The sequence below is a fragment of the Apodemus sylvaticus genome, chromosome 10, assembly GCF_947179515.1.
Source record: "Apodemus sylvaticus chromosome 10, mApoSyl1.1, whole genome shotgun sequence".
Classification (NCBI taxonomy): Eukaryota; Metazoa; Chordata; class Mammalia; order Rodentia; family Muridae; genus Apodemus; species Apodemus sylvaticus.
This window is the reverse complement of record NC_067481.1, coordinates 55,371,227-55,386,159: the sequence shown is the minus strand read 5'-3', so window position 1 is coordinate 55,386,159 and position 14,933 is coordinate 55,371,227. Positions and strand designations below refer to the sequence as shown.

At 51.3% G+C, this 14,933-nt stretch overlaps 1 protein-coding gene and 7 non-coding genes across 8 annotated transcripts; 4 read left to right on the top strand and 4 right to left on the bottom strand.

The window, feature by feature from the left end:
• Window positions 1-85: 85 nt before the first annotated feature.
• Window positions 86-159, top strand: Trnat-agu (transfer RNA threonine (anticodon AGU)). The gene has a single exon. It is a non-coding gene; the product is annotated as a tRNA-Thr (tRNA).
• A 425-nt stretch (window positions 160-584) lies between these two features.
• Window positions 585-666, top strand: Trnas-cga (transfer RNA serine (anticodon CGA)). The gene has a single exon. It is a non-coding gene; the product is annotated as a tRNA-Ser (tRNA).
• A 6,909-nt stretch (window positions 667-7,575) lies between these two features.
• Trnag-gcc (transfer RNA glycine (anticodon GCC)) lies at window positions 7,576-7,646 on the bottom strand. Its single transcript has one exon. It is a non-coding gene; the product is annotated as a tRNA-Gly (tRNA).
• Window positions 7,647-9,972: 2,326 nt separating this feature from the next.
• On the top strand, window positions 9,973-12,506 carry Hes7 (hes family bHLH transcription factor 7). The gene is made up of 3 exons (XM_052195264.1): window positions 9,973-10,227; window positions 10,766-10,853; window positions 11,147-12,506. Exons 1-3 carry the CDS (start codon window positions 10,132-10,134, stop codon window positions 11,593-11,595), a joined length of 633 nt encoding a protein of 210 aa, XP_052051224.1. The 5' UTR covers window positions 9,973-10,131; the 3' UTR covers window positions 11,596-12,506.
• On the bottom strand, window positions 12,080-12,167 carry Trnar-ucu (transfer RNA arginine (anticodon UCU)). The gene is given in 2 exon segments: window positions 12,080-12,115; window positions 12,131-12,167. It is a non-coding gene; the product is annotated as a tRNA-Arg (tRNA).
• A 186-nt stretch (window positions 12,507-12,692) lies between the features above and the next one.
• Trnal-uag (transfer RNA leucine (anticodon UAG)) lies at window positions 12,693-12,774 on the top strand. Its single transcript has one exon. It is a non-coding gene; the product is annotated as a tRNA-Leu (tRNA).
• Window positions 12,775-13,063: 289 nt separating this feature from the next.
• On the bottom strand, window positions 13,064-13,135 carry Trnaq-cug (transfer RNA glutamine (anticodon CUG)). The gene has a single exon. It is a non-coding gene; the product is annotated as a tRNA-Gln (tRNA).
• Window positions 13,136-14,456: 1,321 nt separating this feature from the next.
• On the bottom strand, window positions 14,457-14,529 carry Trnak-uuu (transfer RNA lysine (anticodon UUU)). Its single transcript has one exon. It is a non-coding gene; the product is annotated as a tRNA-Lys (tRNA).
• Window positions 14,530-14,933: the final 404 nt, after the last annotated feature.

Below are 14,933 nucleotides of genomic sequence, written 5' to 3'. Positions count from 1 at the left end.
GGTCAAAATATACGGCTCTCCCTCTCACCACTTGCTACCTGCCTCTAAAAGCTGATCTGCTTTGAGGTTATAGAGTAACCTCGTTGGCGCCGTGGCTTAGCTGGTTAAAGCGCCTGTCTAGTAAACAGGAGATCCTGGGTTCGAATCCCAGCGGTGCCTGATTTATGTGTGAAGTGGTATATTATTGCCGGATTGGGATTGTTGACATCTATGCTGCCTCCGTCAGACCTTCCTAGCCTAATATTCTCTTGCCTAAATATACTCTTAATGCCAGCGTCCCTGTGCACTTTTAAGAGTATTCAGTTGCAGGCCTCTGATTCTTGAGACCCCGCTGCTCAACCCTGAGAAAGTCTGTTATACGAAGGGTGCTAGTTTTATTGGGGTTTCACGGTGGCTCTTTGAGAAGAGAGCCTTGGGAAGATGTTACTGCTCAAGACAAGGCCTGGACCTGGCGTTCTAGTCGTAGCGCATGCGCATAGCTGCTTTTAAAAAAAAGGAAACCCCCCTCCCCCCTCCGGCGAAATCAGCAGGGGTCGAGGGCCTTGATAGCCAGCTATAGCTCTACAGGCAAAGGGCCGCACGCGGCTGTGATGGCCGAGTGGTTAAGGCGTTGGACTCGAAATCCAATGGGGTCTCCCCGCGCAGGTTCGAATCCTGCTCACAGCGCTAGTAGTTTTGGTATTAAACCTTGCTGTCCCGAAGTAGTTCATTTCGTTTTCCGGTTCTTTCCTTGGAGAAGCTCCCGCTGGGATTCAGTCACCTAGGACCGGCTCGGTAGCGCCTCGGTATGACTACTGTGAATTAAAAGACTCCTAACTCTGTCGGCTCTCGAAATTTCCCGGCTCCAATCGGACTCGCTCATCTTTTTTCACTACTTTACGACTCTCGCCAAAACCCACGAATCACCCTTTCTCCTTGCCCTCTACTAATTTTTACTTTTGAGATTTGTGATTTGATTACATATCTCATTTCCACAGACTCCCTTCAAACTTCCCATACACTCCTCCCAGCTCTCCTTCAAATGCACGGCCTTATTTTTCTAATTGTTATTGCATGCATTTAAGTATATGTATACACACACACACACACACACACACACATATCCAAATATAACCTGTTGAATCTGTATAATGCTGCCATATATGTATTTTCAGGGCTGAGTGTTTGGCACCGGGAAAAAAGTCTTTTCTGGTGCGGGCGGGACGCCTCTCTCCCTTCCAGCTTTCTTCAGTTGCCTACTGCTATTTGTGTGGGGCTGAGGCTCTGCTTTCTGCTTCACTGGGAAAATGGTTCCCCCGACTCCACAACTCAAGTAGCTCACCACCACTGCTCTTCCTCTCTCTGATCACTGCAACCATGCCCCCCATAGCTACACTTTCCACCTCTGTGGCACACGTTGCTCTGGTTTCCATATCATCCAAGTTTTCTTCTCTACTGTATTGCTCCTACTGGCTTCCAGAAACGGTGATTTCATTCAGAACAACAAAACTATCTGCTGTGTGTCCTTGGAACTCTCGTGTGAAAAGACACTTAAGCCCCAGGTGTGTGATCTGATGGCAGGCAGGGCCTTTGGGACATTATTTGAACTACAGGATGTCACATGAGTGGGTCCCTCATGACGATGATATCTCAAGAAGAAGCAACTCCAATAAGCTTACTTACTCTGCCGCCCCGCGATTCCCTTGACCAAATTCTGATGCAACAAGAAAGCTCTCACCAGATATGCTGGCACCATGATCTCAGGCTTCCCAGCTTCCAGAGTGATGAGCTACATGGGCCTCTATTCTTTCCCAATTACTCAGAATATACCGTTGATGCAAGCCAACTGGAGACAAGGCCAGCAAACAGAGGGAGATGTTGCCTAAACCCTGTGCTCCCCTTCAGTCAACATCCCGTTTCTTGTTCTTCTGTAGAGCAAGAGCACATTGCCTCCCTGCCTTCCTCTACCCCTTTGAACCCCCTCTGGCCTCACTTCCTTTGTCAAGGTTAACCATCACACTACTCAATGAACAGTAGTCAGATGCTCGCCCTTAGAAACAGACTCTTCCCTTGTGGAAGCAGGAATCTGATTCCATCCCTTCAGAGTCCATGGGCAGTGTCAACAGAAACTCATTTTTTGGAACTGTACTATTTGTAGTGTGTGTAGAAATCCTCACATGCACAGCTTCCTGTTATGGGGACTCTCAGCTCTGTTCTCCTTGGATGGAAGAAATGGTCAACAGATATAGACAACCTGAGCAAAGTTTATTTAGCAAAGCAAAGTAATACTAGAGGGGGGAGGTGGCATGGAGCAGAGGTCCCATGGGTTCTGTGTAGCAGATTTTAAAGAAAATGTACGAATATTCATAAGGGTAGCATATTATATAAATATTCATGATACAAGTGTCAAGTGTCGTATTCATAGAGGAACTCACATCTCAAATAATAATGACCCAATTCTTCCATGAGCCTCACAAAAAGGTGTGTGTGTCAAAACCACTAGGCACTCGATAGTCTAATGACATCAAGCTTTTGAGGATGCAGATCCTTCACCAAAGCATCCGTGTGGCAGAAGGCTCCAATGCCTCAGTTCCTGATGTAGGAGGAGCGACATAACTTCCGCTTCAGGGGTGTCCGTCCACAAAGGCGCCTCTGACAATGCAGTCCCTCAGTTCCTTCCTGGCCAGCTTCTTACCTACCAAACACCCTCTCCCTTGAGTGAACCCAGAAGCAAAAGACACGCTGGTAGGCGCCCCAGCACATAAAACAAATCAAAACACATAAAACACACAAAAAATCCTCTATCCATCAGCCAAGAAATGCCATTCTTTGCCAATGTGAACCAAAGCTCTTTGGGTAAAAGGATGATTCGGAGCTGGGGTTGAAGTTATCAGATAATTTTGGATTGCTTTGTTGTGTCTGAAAGGAAGAAAGTACTCAAGGGATAGCCAGCCGACAGGTAACAAACAGACATCGTGAGCGTGAGCACACCCAACGGAGCCACCCACTGCTGATTCTCTAGGATAACTAAGGTTAACATGACTTCAGGGCTGGGGTGTGGTTAATTTGGTTGAGTGCTAGCCTAACATGTGCAAAGGCCTTCGAGCCCCCTCGACTCATGAAACTGGGTGAAGGTGCATGTTTTTAAATCAGTTACTTGGGAGGTGGAGGCAAGAAGGTCAGAAGTTCAAAGTTATTTAGAGGCTGCAGGAGACCTTGACTCAAATAAATGAATAAAATTATAGTTAATTTTATTACCGGTTTTTGTTTGTCCTTTTTGAGGCAGGGTTTTGCTGTCCTGGAAACTTACTGTGTAGACCAGGCTGGCCTGGAATTTACAGAAATCCACTTGCCTCTGCTTCCTGAGTTCTGGGATTAAAGATGTGTGCCACCACATTGGGCTGACTTAGTGTTTCTTCTGTACCTCTGGCTATCATGGAAACTCCCTTTGTAAACTAGGCTGGGCCTCAAATCATAGCCCTCTGCCTGCCTCTTCCTCCTGAGTGCTGGGATTAAGGTGCGTGCCATCATGACCAACTCTAAATAAGTGATTGTGTAACAGAGTGTATAGTTCAATAGTTCATTGGATAAAATAGAAGTTGAACGTTCCTAGCTAACATAAATTGCTGAAGTACACAGCAAACACCATTCACTTCCTCCCCCCTCTCTGTACGCATGGTCTCATGTAGTTCAGGCCTCAGACTCCTTATGTAGTTGGGGAAGATCTTGAATTCCTAATCTTCCAGCTTCTGCCTCTCAAGTGCTAGAACTAGCTGGGCGGTGATGGCCCACGCCTTTGATCCCAGCACTTGGGAGGCAGAGGCAGAGGCAGGTGGATTTCTGTGTTTGAGGCCAGTCTGGTCTACAGAGTGAGTTCCAGGACAGCCAGGGCTACACAGAGAAACCGTGTCTCAAAAAAACCAAAAACCAAAACAACAAACAAGAAAAAAAAAAGTGCTAGGACTTCAGATACCACCACACCCTGGCATTCCATTCTCCCAGGACGAGGCTTTGCAGGGTTATAGTTTTTACCCTCTACTCCCTTTCTCTGCTTTCGCTCCATCATATTTACTGACTGCCAAATAGTTTATGTAACGCACATGGACTGTGTTCCTACAAGCGCAGAACCCAGTAAGGGCGGAGCTCACCATCTGCTTTGTTCAGAGTTGTCTCTGTGGGGCCTAGAACAGAGCAGGTAGGATGAGTATGTTCTGAGGATTGAAGAAATGGCAGGCAGGGTTCAACTTTTGAAGCTAAGGTCTTTAAAGTTTGTAAGTGCTTTCCTGTTGAGACCCTTCCTCAAAACAAACAAACAAACAAACAAACAAGAAAAAAAAAGAAAGGGAGGAAAAGGAAGGAATAAAAAGAAAAGAAAAAAGTACTCTTTTCTATTTTATCAGAGTCTGAGATGCCCCAGTTTAGTTTTGAATCATAGAACAAAAGACTAGGAAGCCAGGCCACAGTTGCTTTAGGAGCCTAGAAGTCTCCCCTATTTTGCTGCTTTGGCTGAGAGAGTGAGATTTTCTACTTTCCAAGGCTTTGGAAAGAGCCTTCTAGGAACATCCCCAATTCAGGACCGAGGGCGTTCTAAGGAGACCACTTTCCTTTTGAAGAACTAAAAGGAAAGAACTAGAAGTTTGAAAGCCAGGCCTGGGAGCTGTCCCAGCAGGAGAGGGGACATTAAGAGGACCACCAGCTGCTCCTAGTTCTTCACCGACTGCATCCCTAGAGGCCTTCATGTGGCCATGTGCCGCCCTCCCCTGAACTTCAGTGTGGCCACCATAGAGAGAGTGTGGAGAGACAGATGCCTGTACATGCACTACCAGGACACAGCCATCACAGCAACCTCTTCACAGACCACATCTGCTTTAGAGCAAGGAACTGGAGTCAAATTACTCAGTTCATTCAACTAGTCTCACTGGAGTGTGATCTTAGACTCGGAGGGCCGGAAAAGTACATGCTTTTTTTATTTTTATTTTTGGTTTTTCAAGACGGGGTTTCTCTTTGTAGCCCTGGCTGTCCGGGAACTCATAGAGATGCTCCTGCCTCTGCCTCCCAGGTCCTGGGTTTAAAAGTGTGTGCTGCTACTGTCCGGTATACATAAATTTTAAAAGGAAAAATATAAAACTAGGCATAGTAAGTAATATTTAGAACAAAGCAAAGAATGTAATGATTTACATCTTTAAAAAACTGGCACTGGGCAGTGGTGCCACACACTTTTAGTCCCAGCACTCCGGAATGCAGAGTCAGGCAGATCTCTGACTTTGAGGCCAGCCTGGTCTATAGAGCAAGTTCCAGGACAGCCAGGGCTACACAGAGAAACCCTGCCTCAAAAAACAAACAAACAAACAAACAAACAAACAAACAAATAAAAGCTGACAAATGGAGGGGGAAACTCTGGGTTCAAGCCTCAGTACTAATGGGAAAAAATTCTGAGAAACTGTCACTGAGGTAAAACAGTAAGACAAGCAAGGCTTTGTCTCAGCAATTCGTACAATGCCGATTGTGATGACAATTGATAGCCAGTAAGGCTAACATTGAGAAATGCCAGAAAAGCAACCTAACTCCTGGTGGACCTCGACGATATTCTCGGCAGACTGCCTACCTACTTTGTATATTTCTTTTTCTTGGTGTGTATGTGCAATTTACAGAATTTTATGGCCCCTATGAATACCTTGTCGGAACTTTCCCCAGACTGTTTTCAGGATTCCTCGTTCGCATGAGCATCATGGTGAATCAGCCTTGCACTTGAAGTTCTTGTGCCCCCTCCCCGGACTTTTAGCCTATCGGGAAAACCTATTTTCTTAAATCAGTAGGTTTGTTTTCCTACTTTTCAAAATGAGTCCTTTGCACGTTTCTCATCAAATGGCCTATAGCACTTCTGGGGCCCGTGGGAAAAACCAGGATCTGGGGTGGGGCTGGAGATGGGTGAGTTGATGTCAGGTGGGGGTGGGGAATCAGCTTCGGCAGCAGGGAAGACCCCTTTCCCATCGGGGTCGGGGAGATGGAGGGCACGATGTTGGGAAAGCGGCACTCTCTAACTGCTACTCTTTCTTACAGAACAATGGCTCAAACTAGGATGCCAATTCGGAAGTAGTCTTTGTCGCCAAGGCTGGCCTTGAATTCTCCATGTAGACTAATCCCCAAGCGTCCAAAACCCTGTGAAATGGACTGTGCCTGACTTACCTTTTATTTTTTCACCTTATATTCCATCTTACATCTGCCATCCCCAAATTCTCTGTTCCAGATTCACTTTCTCTAGCTGCCACCAGCAAATCTCTTTTCTACAGGACTTGCTCGTCTTGCTTGGACTCATGGTTGACCATGCTGAGATATTCTCACCCCCGTGAAGTTGCCTCTGACTGCTTCGATCGAACTAGTACCTCACTGTCACATCTTTGCAATTATCCTTACAACCATGTGAAATTATCCTATTCTGCCTTCTTGGATGTTTCCGGTCCTACACCACCATCCCTGCCAATAAATGTACATTTCAGGAGAGCTCTGAGCCAGTGTACCGCGAAAGTCTAACAAGAGTGGACACATAGCAGGCACACACAGATTTAGGCTGAGTGGGCAAAGGTACCAGTTGGGCTCACAGAGATGCCAAGACTGTTTACTTTTCTCCTAGGGCTACAGCCCCTGCTTGGAACCGAGAAGGCAAGGTTGTCACTGATACTTTCCGAGACCCTGCTGCAACATAGGAAACAGCCCAGAGAGGAGAGGAAGGCTTCAACAGGAATTGAGACGGTGCGAGCCTGAGAAGGCCGGGAGGAGGGGCACGGAGGGTGGCGGAGCGCTCCGAGGGGAGCGGAAAGCCCGCGCGGGGCGTCAGGGCCCCCGGGTCGCTCACAAGTGGCCCCGGCAGGTGGCCGTGCCGGGTCCCGCCCTTCCCGGGCGCGGCGCGTGCGGGATCAAAGCTGCCGGCAAGGGGCGGGCCAGGGAGCTGCAGGGAACTGGGGGTGCGAGCGTGGGAGCGCAGGGTCGCCGGAGGCGACAGGGACCAGGAAAGGCGTTGAGAGAGCTGGGAGAGGCCCAGAGAGGGAGCAGGGAGGGTCGTGAGACTCAGAAGCCGGAAAGAACACCTTAGACCCGGAGAGACCCCAGCAGAAGTCGCCGAAAGACCGGAAAAAACTATCAGAGATGGAGTCGCTGAAAAGTGCTCAGGGACCAGCAAAAACGGAAAACTGAAATGCCCAGGATTGGACCTGGGGAAAAGGTGCTTCAGAGAACAGAAAAAGAGAGGGAGAGAGAGGAAGAAGGAAAGACCGGGAAGACCTGGCTGTGCCCCACTGAGGAAGGAGAGGATCTCTGGGCAGGGATCCCAGCTCCGTGTCCTTTCTCTGGGTCGCGCCTTTGGAGGTGTGGACACGGATGTGCGTCGAGGCAGCCAGAACTCCCCAGGGTTAGGGTTAGGTTGTGAGGACCTACAGAGTCAGAGACTAATTCTGGAATGTTCTAGCCGGCCACAGAATCAAAACACTACATTTCAGTTTCGGTTGAGATGTTAAAGTGCAAAAAGAATAGTTGCTTGATGTCAATTGTATTTTCTCCTAATTGGAGTGGGAAGTTTCGGAAACAAGAGAATTACTAATGTGCATTGGCCGGGAATCGAACCCGGGCCTCCCGCGTGGCAGGCGAGAATTCTACCACTGAACCACCAATGCAGATAGAGTGAAAGCTCATAATGAGGCTATATGAATGTCTCAGAGGCAGAGCCTCATCCTTCTAGGTGTGGGAAAAGGTTGTACAGAAGGATTGAGGTGGGTGGAGCGACAGGCCATTCTTTCTCTCCCTTAGATCCGGCCACCGGGCCATAAAGTCTTTCCATATGGCCAGGGGCGGCCCCACACCCGGGTGCAAACTGCCTCAGGCCCCGAGCCTCACGTGCAGGTGAGAAAAACTCAACCCCAATCCTGGTTCCCAAGGAGGGGGGCGGTGGGGCCTGCTGGGGCCACACATCTGTGCTCCCATTTGGCTGGAATAGGGGAAGGTGGGTCGTACTGAGGCCCCTAATCCCAAATGGGAGCCCCTTTCTCAAGTACCGGGCCCCTCCTGCTCTGGCAGCCTCTGCCAGCAAAACCTCTCAGCATGTGGAGGGCCTCTGGGAGGAGGCTCCACTGTGTCTCTGACTCCACGGCTCGGGCATCACAGTCTGGCTCGGTCTGTAGCCCCGTCTTTATTATGTTCTTTCCTCAAGTCTTCTTGTCGTGTTAAATTTCGATTTTACCTTCTCAGGCACTTCGTCCTGAAGCTCCACGTGTTGACATAGCCTTCCTTCCGCAGAGGTCACGCTCTTGGTTTGAGGTGGGTGCGGATCCCGTTTTGCAACCAACCCTTTCTTGTCCCTTTAGCAAATCTCATGTTTTCCTGCTCCGCTACAGTCACTAGAGGCCTCCAGAGATCCCACCAACTGGTGCGCTCTGTGAGGTTTTTCTGCTAGCTGTACTCCTGGATTTAGTTTTAGACCAAATTCATATAAATGGAAAGATATCGCTTCTCGACCTTTATGGAAAAGATCAAGTGTACTTTAAGGAATTTTTTTTTATAGCCTAGAAGTTTCCTTTGAGCTCCCTTAGTCCAGCCATCCTTAAGAAAAATCTGTTCCCGGGGACTCAAGCCATTTCTCTTCTACAATATCTATAGAATCAGGTTGGCAGCAGATTCTTCTTATTACTACGTCTGCAGGGATAAGTACCGGAGTTATTGTGGGGACTGAGTAGAAGGGACAGGCACTACGGTGTCTTTTCCCACAGCCAACCAGTAGAATCCGGAAGATCTTCTCTGCGTCTTTAGGAAGATTCTAATATTCAGCCTGGAGGCGGAAGCGTGCTAATACTTACTTCAGTGTTGGTGGGATTAAGTAAACCTCTAAGAAATCTACTAGTCTAGGAGATCCCCAAATTTCATGCCTAAGTGAGTTCTGCCCAGTTCACTTAGACTCCCCCCCCCCCCATATCCTTCTCCCTCCTGTTGGGTCCCGCCTTATTATATAGCTTTATGGTCCTAACCCGGCCTGTGGCCCGTTCCTCCCCTCACTTCCCACTCTTGGGGATAGTTCCTCCCCTTCCCCTCCCCCTTCACTCCCTGCCTTTCCGGGAGCCTCGTGCCGGGGGTCCTTGCCCTGGGCATCCAGGGGCTGGACGGGGCGGGGCCGGGCCCTAGCCCTCCTACCCTGCCGCGGCGGGATATAAGGATCTAGGCAGCACGCGCGGGGTCCACCGAAGGGTCCGGAGGAGCAATGGTCACCCGGGAGCGAGCTGAGAATAGGGACGGCCCCAAGGTGAGAGGTGGGAAGGGAGGGAGATAGGGTCTCTGTTCCGGCCAGAGGACTTAAATGGTTAAAACTCTGTGGGTTAGGGGTGAGGATGGAGACGCAGGAGTGAAAAGACCGAGGTGCTCGTGCGATGCAAAACCTGTAAAGTATAAAGAGGACAGGCTCAGAGCCCAACCTGCGCGGGCTGGGGAAGCCGAGGTCTAGGGGTTTGCACTGTTGTGGGCTGCGGCTTGTGGCCTGGAAAGTGCCAGAATTTGGGCATCATGGCCTATTCTAGGGCTCGGGAAGCTGAGGCAGGTGGATTATCACAAGTTCGAGGCGCCCCTACCAAAAAACAAAACAAAAACCCCACGAAGCTACACTATGGACACTGTTGTGTCCATGTGCCTGGGAACCCACATCTGACTCAAAGAGAAGACCTTTGAGTCATTGGTTCCGGAGGTGCGAGGCCGGGGAGAGGTCTTAGGAGAACGACTGGCGACTTCTAGGCGAGAAGAGGAGGTGTGGTCGCACAATGTGTCTACCTTTCACCTTAGGTCTGTATCGCGTGGCTCAGTAGCTCGGGGGCAAAGAGTGTCCCTAAAGTTCTTCAGTGATACACGGACAGGGAGACCACACAAGATAGAGAGATGTAGAGAAAAGGGGAGGAGAAGTGGGCGAGCCACTGAAACCGAGCCGAGGGAACTGGGAGGTAGCAGGGAGTGAGAGTGAAGCCAGCGAGGCAGGTGGATTATCGCCAGTGCAGCAGTCCCAAGCAACCCGGGGTTTGGGGAAAGGGGCGCGTGGGGGCTTCCCCAGCGGCAGGACCGGACGCTCGCGTGGCGGCGCTGAGTCTCGGTCCGGTCGGCCCGCTCTTCCTTTCCCGCTGGTCACAGATGCTGAAGCCGTTGGTGGAGAAGCGGCGCCGGGACCGCATCAACCGCAGCCTAGAAGAGCTGAGGCTGCTGCTGCTGGAGAGGACCCGGGACCAGGTCAGTCCCACCGCTGGCCCCAGGCCCTTAAGCACCCTGTGCCTGTGTCCCAGAGCTTCCCACTGGGGTGGGGACATAAGCGGGAGCGGCGACTCTGGTCCCAAGGCATCCTGACCCATCCATCCCAGACCCCCCTCTCGCTCTCAGAATTCGATCTTCTCCGCCTTGCTGGCCTGTAAGTGTCCTGTCCGGCTCTGTAAACCGAGCTTCCAGCGTGCGCCACTGCCCCGCTCGGGGCTGCTAAATGTCCTCATCTGCCCCCACCCCTGACCAATGAGCTGCAGTTCTGCGGTGGTTTTCACCATCCGGGTCGCTGTTTCCTACACCGCGCATGTTGGGAACTGGTTCCAGTCCCTCAGGTTGCACGGTCTCGTCTCAGGGTGGGACAGGGACCTTTCTCGGTCCTCTCCACGTTCGGTCGGTCGCGAGTCCTGGGGGCACCCGCAGCTCCCGCATCCGCCCCTCCCTTCTTCCCCTAGCCACTTTCCCCCTCTCTCCCCACCCCTTTCTGTCTCTGCGCCCCTGCCCCCGTCTGTAGAACCTCCGGAACCCGAAGCTGGAGAAAGCGGAGATACTGGAGTTCGCCGTGGGCTACTTGAGGGAGCGAAGCCGGGTGGAGCCCCCGGGTACAGCGCGGGGGGTGGGGCAGCGGCGGGAGGGCGGGCGGGGCCCGGAAGGCTCGGGCTGGGGAAGGGGCGGGCTCCGAGGTGGCTGGGGCGTGGGGGAGCGGCCGGCTGCGCCCCCAGGCGACCTTAATAACACCCGCGCGTGTCTGTCTCTGTGTCTCCCCCACTGCCCTCCTCCGCACGTCCGTCCGGCCTCCCGCCCCTGTCTGTGCGCCCGTCCGACCGCGGTCTCTCTGCGCCCCGCCCCGTCGGGCCCCCGCCCTGCCCGCCTGTCCTCCCGCCGGCCGCACCAGGGGTCCCCCGGTCCCCGGGCCAGGACGCCGAGGCGCTCGCCAGCTGCTACCTGTCCGGCTTCCGCGAGTGCCTGCTTCGCTTGGCGGCCTTCGCGCACGACGCCAGCCCGGCCGCACGCTCCCAGCTTTCCTCCGCGCTGCACGGCTACCGGCGCCCCAAGCCGCCCCGGCCGGAGGCCGTCGACCCCGGGCTCCCAGCGCCGCGCCCACCGCTGGACCCCGCCTCACCGATCCTTGGCCCCGCGCTGCACCAGCGCCCCCCAGTGCACCAGGGCCCCCCCAGTCCCCGCCTCGCCTGGTCCCCATCCCGCTGCTCCCCTCGCGCCGGGGATTCGGGCGCACCGGCGCCTCTCACCGGACTGCTGCCGCCGCCGCCGCCTTACAGACAAGACGGGGCGCCCAAGGCCCCGCCACTCCCGCCGCCCGCGTTTTGGAGACCTTGGCCCTGAGCTTTGGGGGGCTGGGGCGGGGATTGGGGGTGGTGTAGAGACTCCAGCCAGAGGGCGGGAGAGGGATCCGGGCGAGGAGGGCAGCGGGGCGCGCGGGCTGAGCGCGCGGGTGAGATGTGGTCTATATTAGAGTATCTATATAAATATATATTTCCCCATCCCTTTCCCCTGTCCCACTACCCTGTGTGTAGCATTGTACCCGCTCTACCCTAGTCCAGTCCCAGTCCCTTCCCGAGTCCCTAGTGCATGGAATAAAATCGTTATTAAATCCCGGTGTGTCCCCTAGCCAGGGGCCTGCCTTTATGTTGGCGCCACGCCTACTTGCCCATACCCTTCTCCCACCTTTAGGCCTGCTCTCCACGGCCCAAGTCCTGGGGCAGACAGGTAAGTAAAGAGCGGAGCGACAGACTGAGGTTGGAACTGAGCTTTATTTGCGGGTCTTTAAATCAAAGCCAAGAAGAGGTTTTAAAAACAGGAATAAAATCGACTCTGGTGGGATTCGAACCCACAACCTTTGAATCGCTTATTTCATCACTAGAAGTCCAATGCGCTATCCATTGCGCCACAGAGCCACCTGGCGGGCGGCGCCTCCTTTCGGCTTACGGACACCAGCATAGGAAAAAAAAAAAAAAAAAAAGGGTGGCGTGGGAGCGCGCGCATGGAAACCGGGCGGAGCGGCCGAGGAGCTAGGGTGGAGACCTCAGCGGTCAGCAGAAGGAAATGTAGAGCGTGGAAGGCGCGTGAGCGAGGTGGCAGTAAGGGTGGACGCAGGTGAGAAAACAGAGAGGGAGACTAACGAAATCTGAGCTCCCAGCAGTGCACAGCTCGGGCTGCTCCTTGCGCAGCTACCAGGCTCAGACTCGCTCGGTTCCCAGATTTGATCCCACTAAATAAACTTGTTCTGTTGTGAATCTCTGTGTCTTTTGGTCCATTTGTTTCGCCTCTTTACTATGTCGTCCAGGGTCCCGGTGAGGCCTCATTCCGGGTTTGACACATACAGCAACAAAAGAAAATTGGGTGCGTTCGTGGTTGTGATCTGGGAACAGACTTCCTTCTACTCTCTTAGGAAGACAACGGGAAATGGCTGTCTCCATGCGGGTAGCGTGGCCGAGCGGTCTAAGGCGCTGGATTTAGGCTCCAGTCTCTTCGGAGGCGTGGGTTCGAATCCCACCGCTGCCACGCCAGAGTTTTTCTCCTGAAGGCCTCTTTAGTTTTATGATAACGAGCCAGGGCTTGGCTATCAACTTTCTCTTGCCAACAAAACGAAAGATTGCTTCCATATTTACAGACAAGACATGACAAACGTCGTCGAAATAAGTATTCTTATACTCTAATTCACCTCAGATCTTGGTGTATTGAAGGTTTTTTGCTAAGTTCTACTAAAGATCTGTATCAGACATACTAAGCATGAAAAATTGCAAACAAATATGTTTATTATAATGCTGCTGTACTAAGTAGCAAAATGTTAAGGTTCCACCGAGATTTGAACTCGGATCGCTGGATTCAGAGTCCAGAGTGCTAACCATTACACCATGGAACCCCCTCTCCCAAGGACCTTTCGGAAATTATATACATTATTCTATATCCCATTTTGCATATCACTCCAATTTTATCAATATCGAAACAAACCATGATGTCCAAGAAGAACGGAGGAGTGACCCCTGGTTCTGGAAAGACTCAGTGTAGCAGTATAGGGCAGTACCCAACAGGGAAGTGGGAAGGGGTGGATGGGGAAACAGGGGGAGGGAAGGGGGCTTATGGGACTTTCAGGGAGGGGGGGCAGAAAAGGGGAAAGCATTTGAAATGTAAATAAAAAATATATCGAATAAAAAAAAGAAACGGCCGGCAGTGGTGGCGCACGCCTGTAATCCCAGCACTCTGGGAGGCAGAGGCAGGTGGATTTCTGAGTTCAAGGCCAGCCTGGTCTACAGAGTGAGTTCCAGGACAGCCAGGGCTACACAGAGAAACCCTGTCTCGAAAAAACCAAATCCAAAAAAACAAAACAAAACAAAAACAAACAAACAAACAACCCTCCCCCCCAAAAAAAACAAAAAAAAGAAACAAACCAAAACAAACACATGAAGCCGACTACTAAAAGTGATTATTAAGTACCTGAAATAAAAATACTTTCTTCTAAACCTGAAGATTACGGAAGATAATTTAAAAATTGGTTGAGATGCTGATTTTAAAACACCAACTTAGGGTTAAAATAAGATTTTCAAATAGTCTAGTAAATGAAGTATATTATTAACATTAACTTCTCCATCTTTTGACTCTCCTTGACGTATTCCTCGTTTATTTATTTATTTATTTATTTATTTATTTATTTATTTATTTATTTATATTAGATATTTTCTTTATTTACATTTCAACCCCCCATGCCATCCCCTCTCCCCCTGCTCACCAACCCACCCACTCCGGCTCCCCTGTCCTTGGCGTTCCCCTACACTGGGGCATCGAGCCTTCTCAGGACCAGGGCCTTCTCCTCCCTTTGAGCAGGGTCCGACATCCTCTGCTGTCTATGCAGCTGGAGCCAGGGGTCCCTCCATGTGTGCTCTTTGGCTGGTCGTTTAGCCCCTGGGAGCACTGGGGGTCCTGGGTGGTTCGTGTTGTTGTTCCTCCTTTGGGGATGACAGTTCATTCGGTCCTTTCTCTTAACTCCTCCTTTGGGGACCCGTGCCCCTCGTTTATATAGCTAGTCCTTTAACACAATGCTGTTCTCTCTTATTTTAGTTCGAAACTTTGGTCCAATTTACATTTCCTTCCAAAAGAAAGTGATTATTTTGTTATTATAATGCTCTTATCAAACAATACAGCCTAACAATGATTGTTTGTAAATGCAGATTCCCACAAAAACTTAGCGCCCGAACAGGGACTTGAACCCTGGACCCTCAGATTAAAAGTCTGATGCTCTACCGACTGAGCTATCCGGGCTCTTAGAGAATGCTTCCTCTTTTACCTAAAAGAATATGTTACGATACCTACGCAGTCCAGTGCGAATTGAAAGGATGATGTCCGTTCTGGTCTCGGACTCGGACTTACTGAAAGCCAGCTGCTGACGCCCATGTCTTCAGTACAAGTTAAGGAGATTGCAGGGCAGGAGCGCCACTCAAGCTGGCATCTAGAGGTGCCTAGACCAGCCACGCGGGGCCGCTGCGAGCCACAGCTTTCCCCGGTAGAGTCTATTTTTTTCTTCCCTGGCCCTTGTGACCTAGATCTTGGACACCTAGGGCATACTTGTGTCCTCCCACGGTTCGGCAGGCTGGATGAGGGAGGACCTGGAGCGTAAAGAATGTCACATGAGGGCCTCCAGATGCTGTCGGGCAGGCTTGCATTCA

Excerpts from the sequence above, each read along its gene's own strand:
- Hes7 (XM_052195264.1), top strand. The coding sequence starts at position 10,132 with ATGCTGAAGCCGTTGGTGGAGAAGCGGCGCCGGGACCGCATCAACCGC. Across the intron at positions 10,228-10,765 it reads TGGAGAGGACCCGGGACCAG|AACCTCCGGAACCCGAAGCT; the intron begins GTCAGTCCCACC and ends CCCCGTCTGTAG. Across the intron at positions 10,854-11,146 it reads AAGCCGGGTGGAGCCCCCGG|GGGTCCCCCGGTCCCCGGGC; the intron begins GTACAGCGCGGG and ends CGGCCGCACCAG.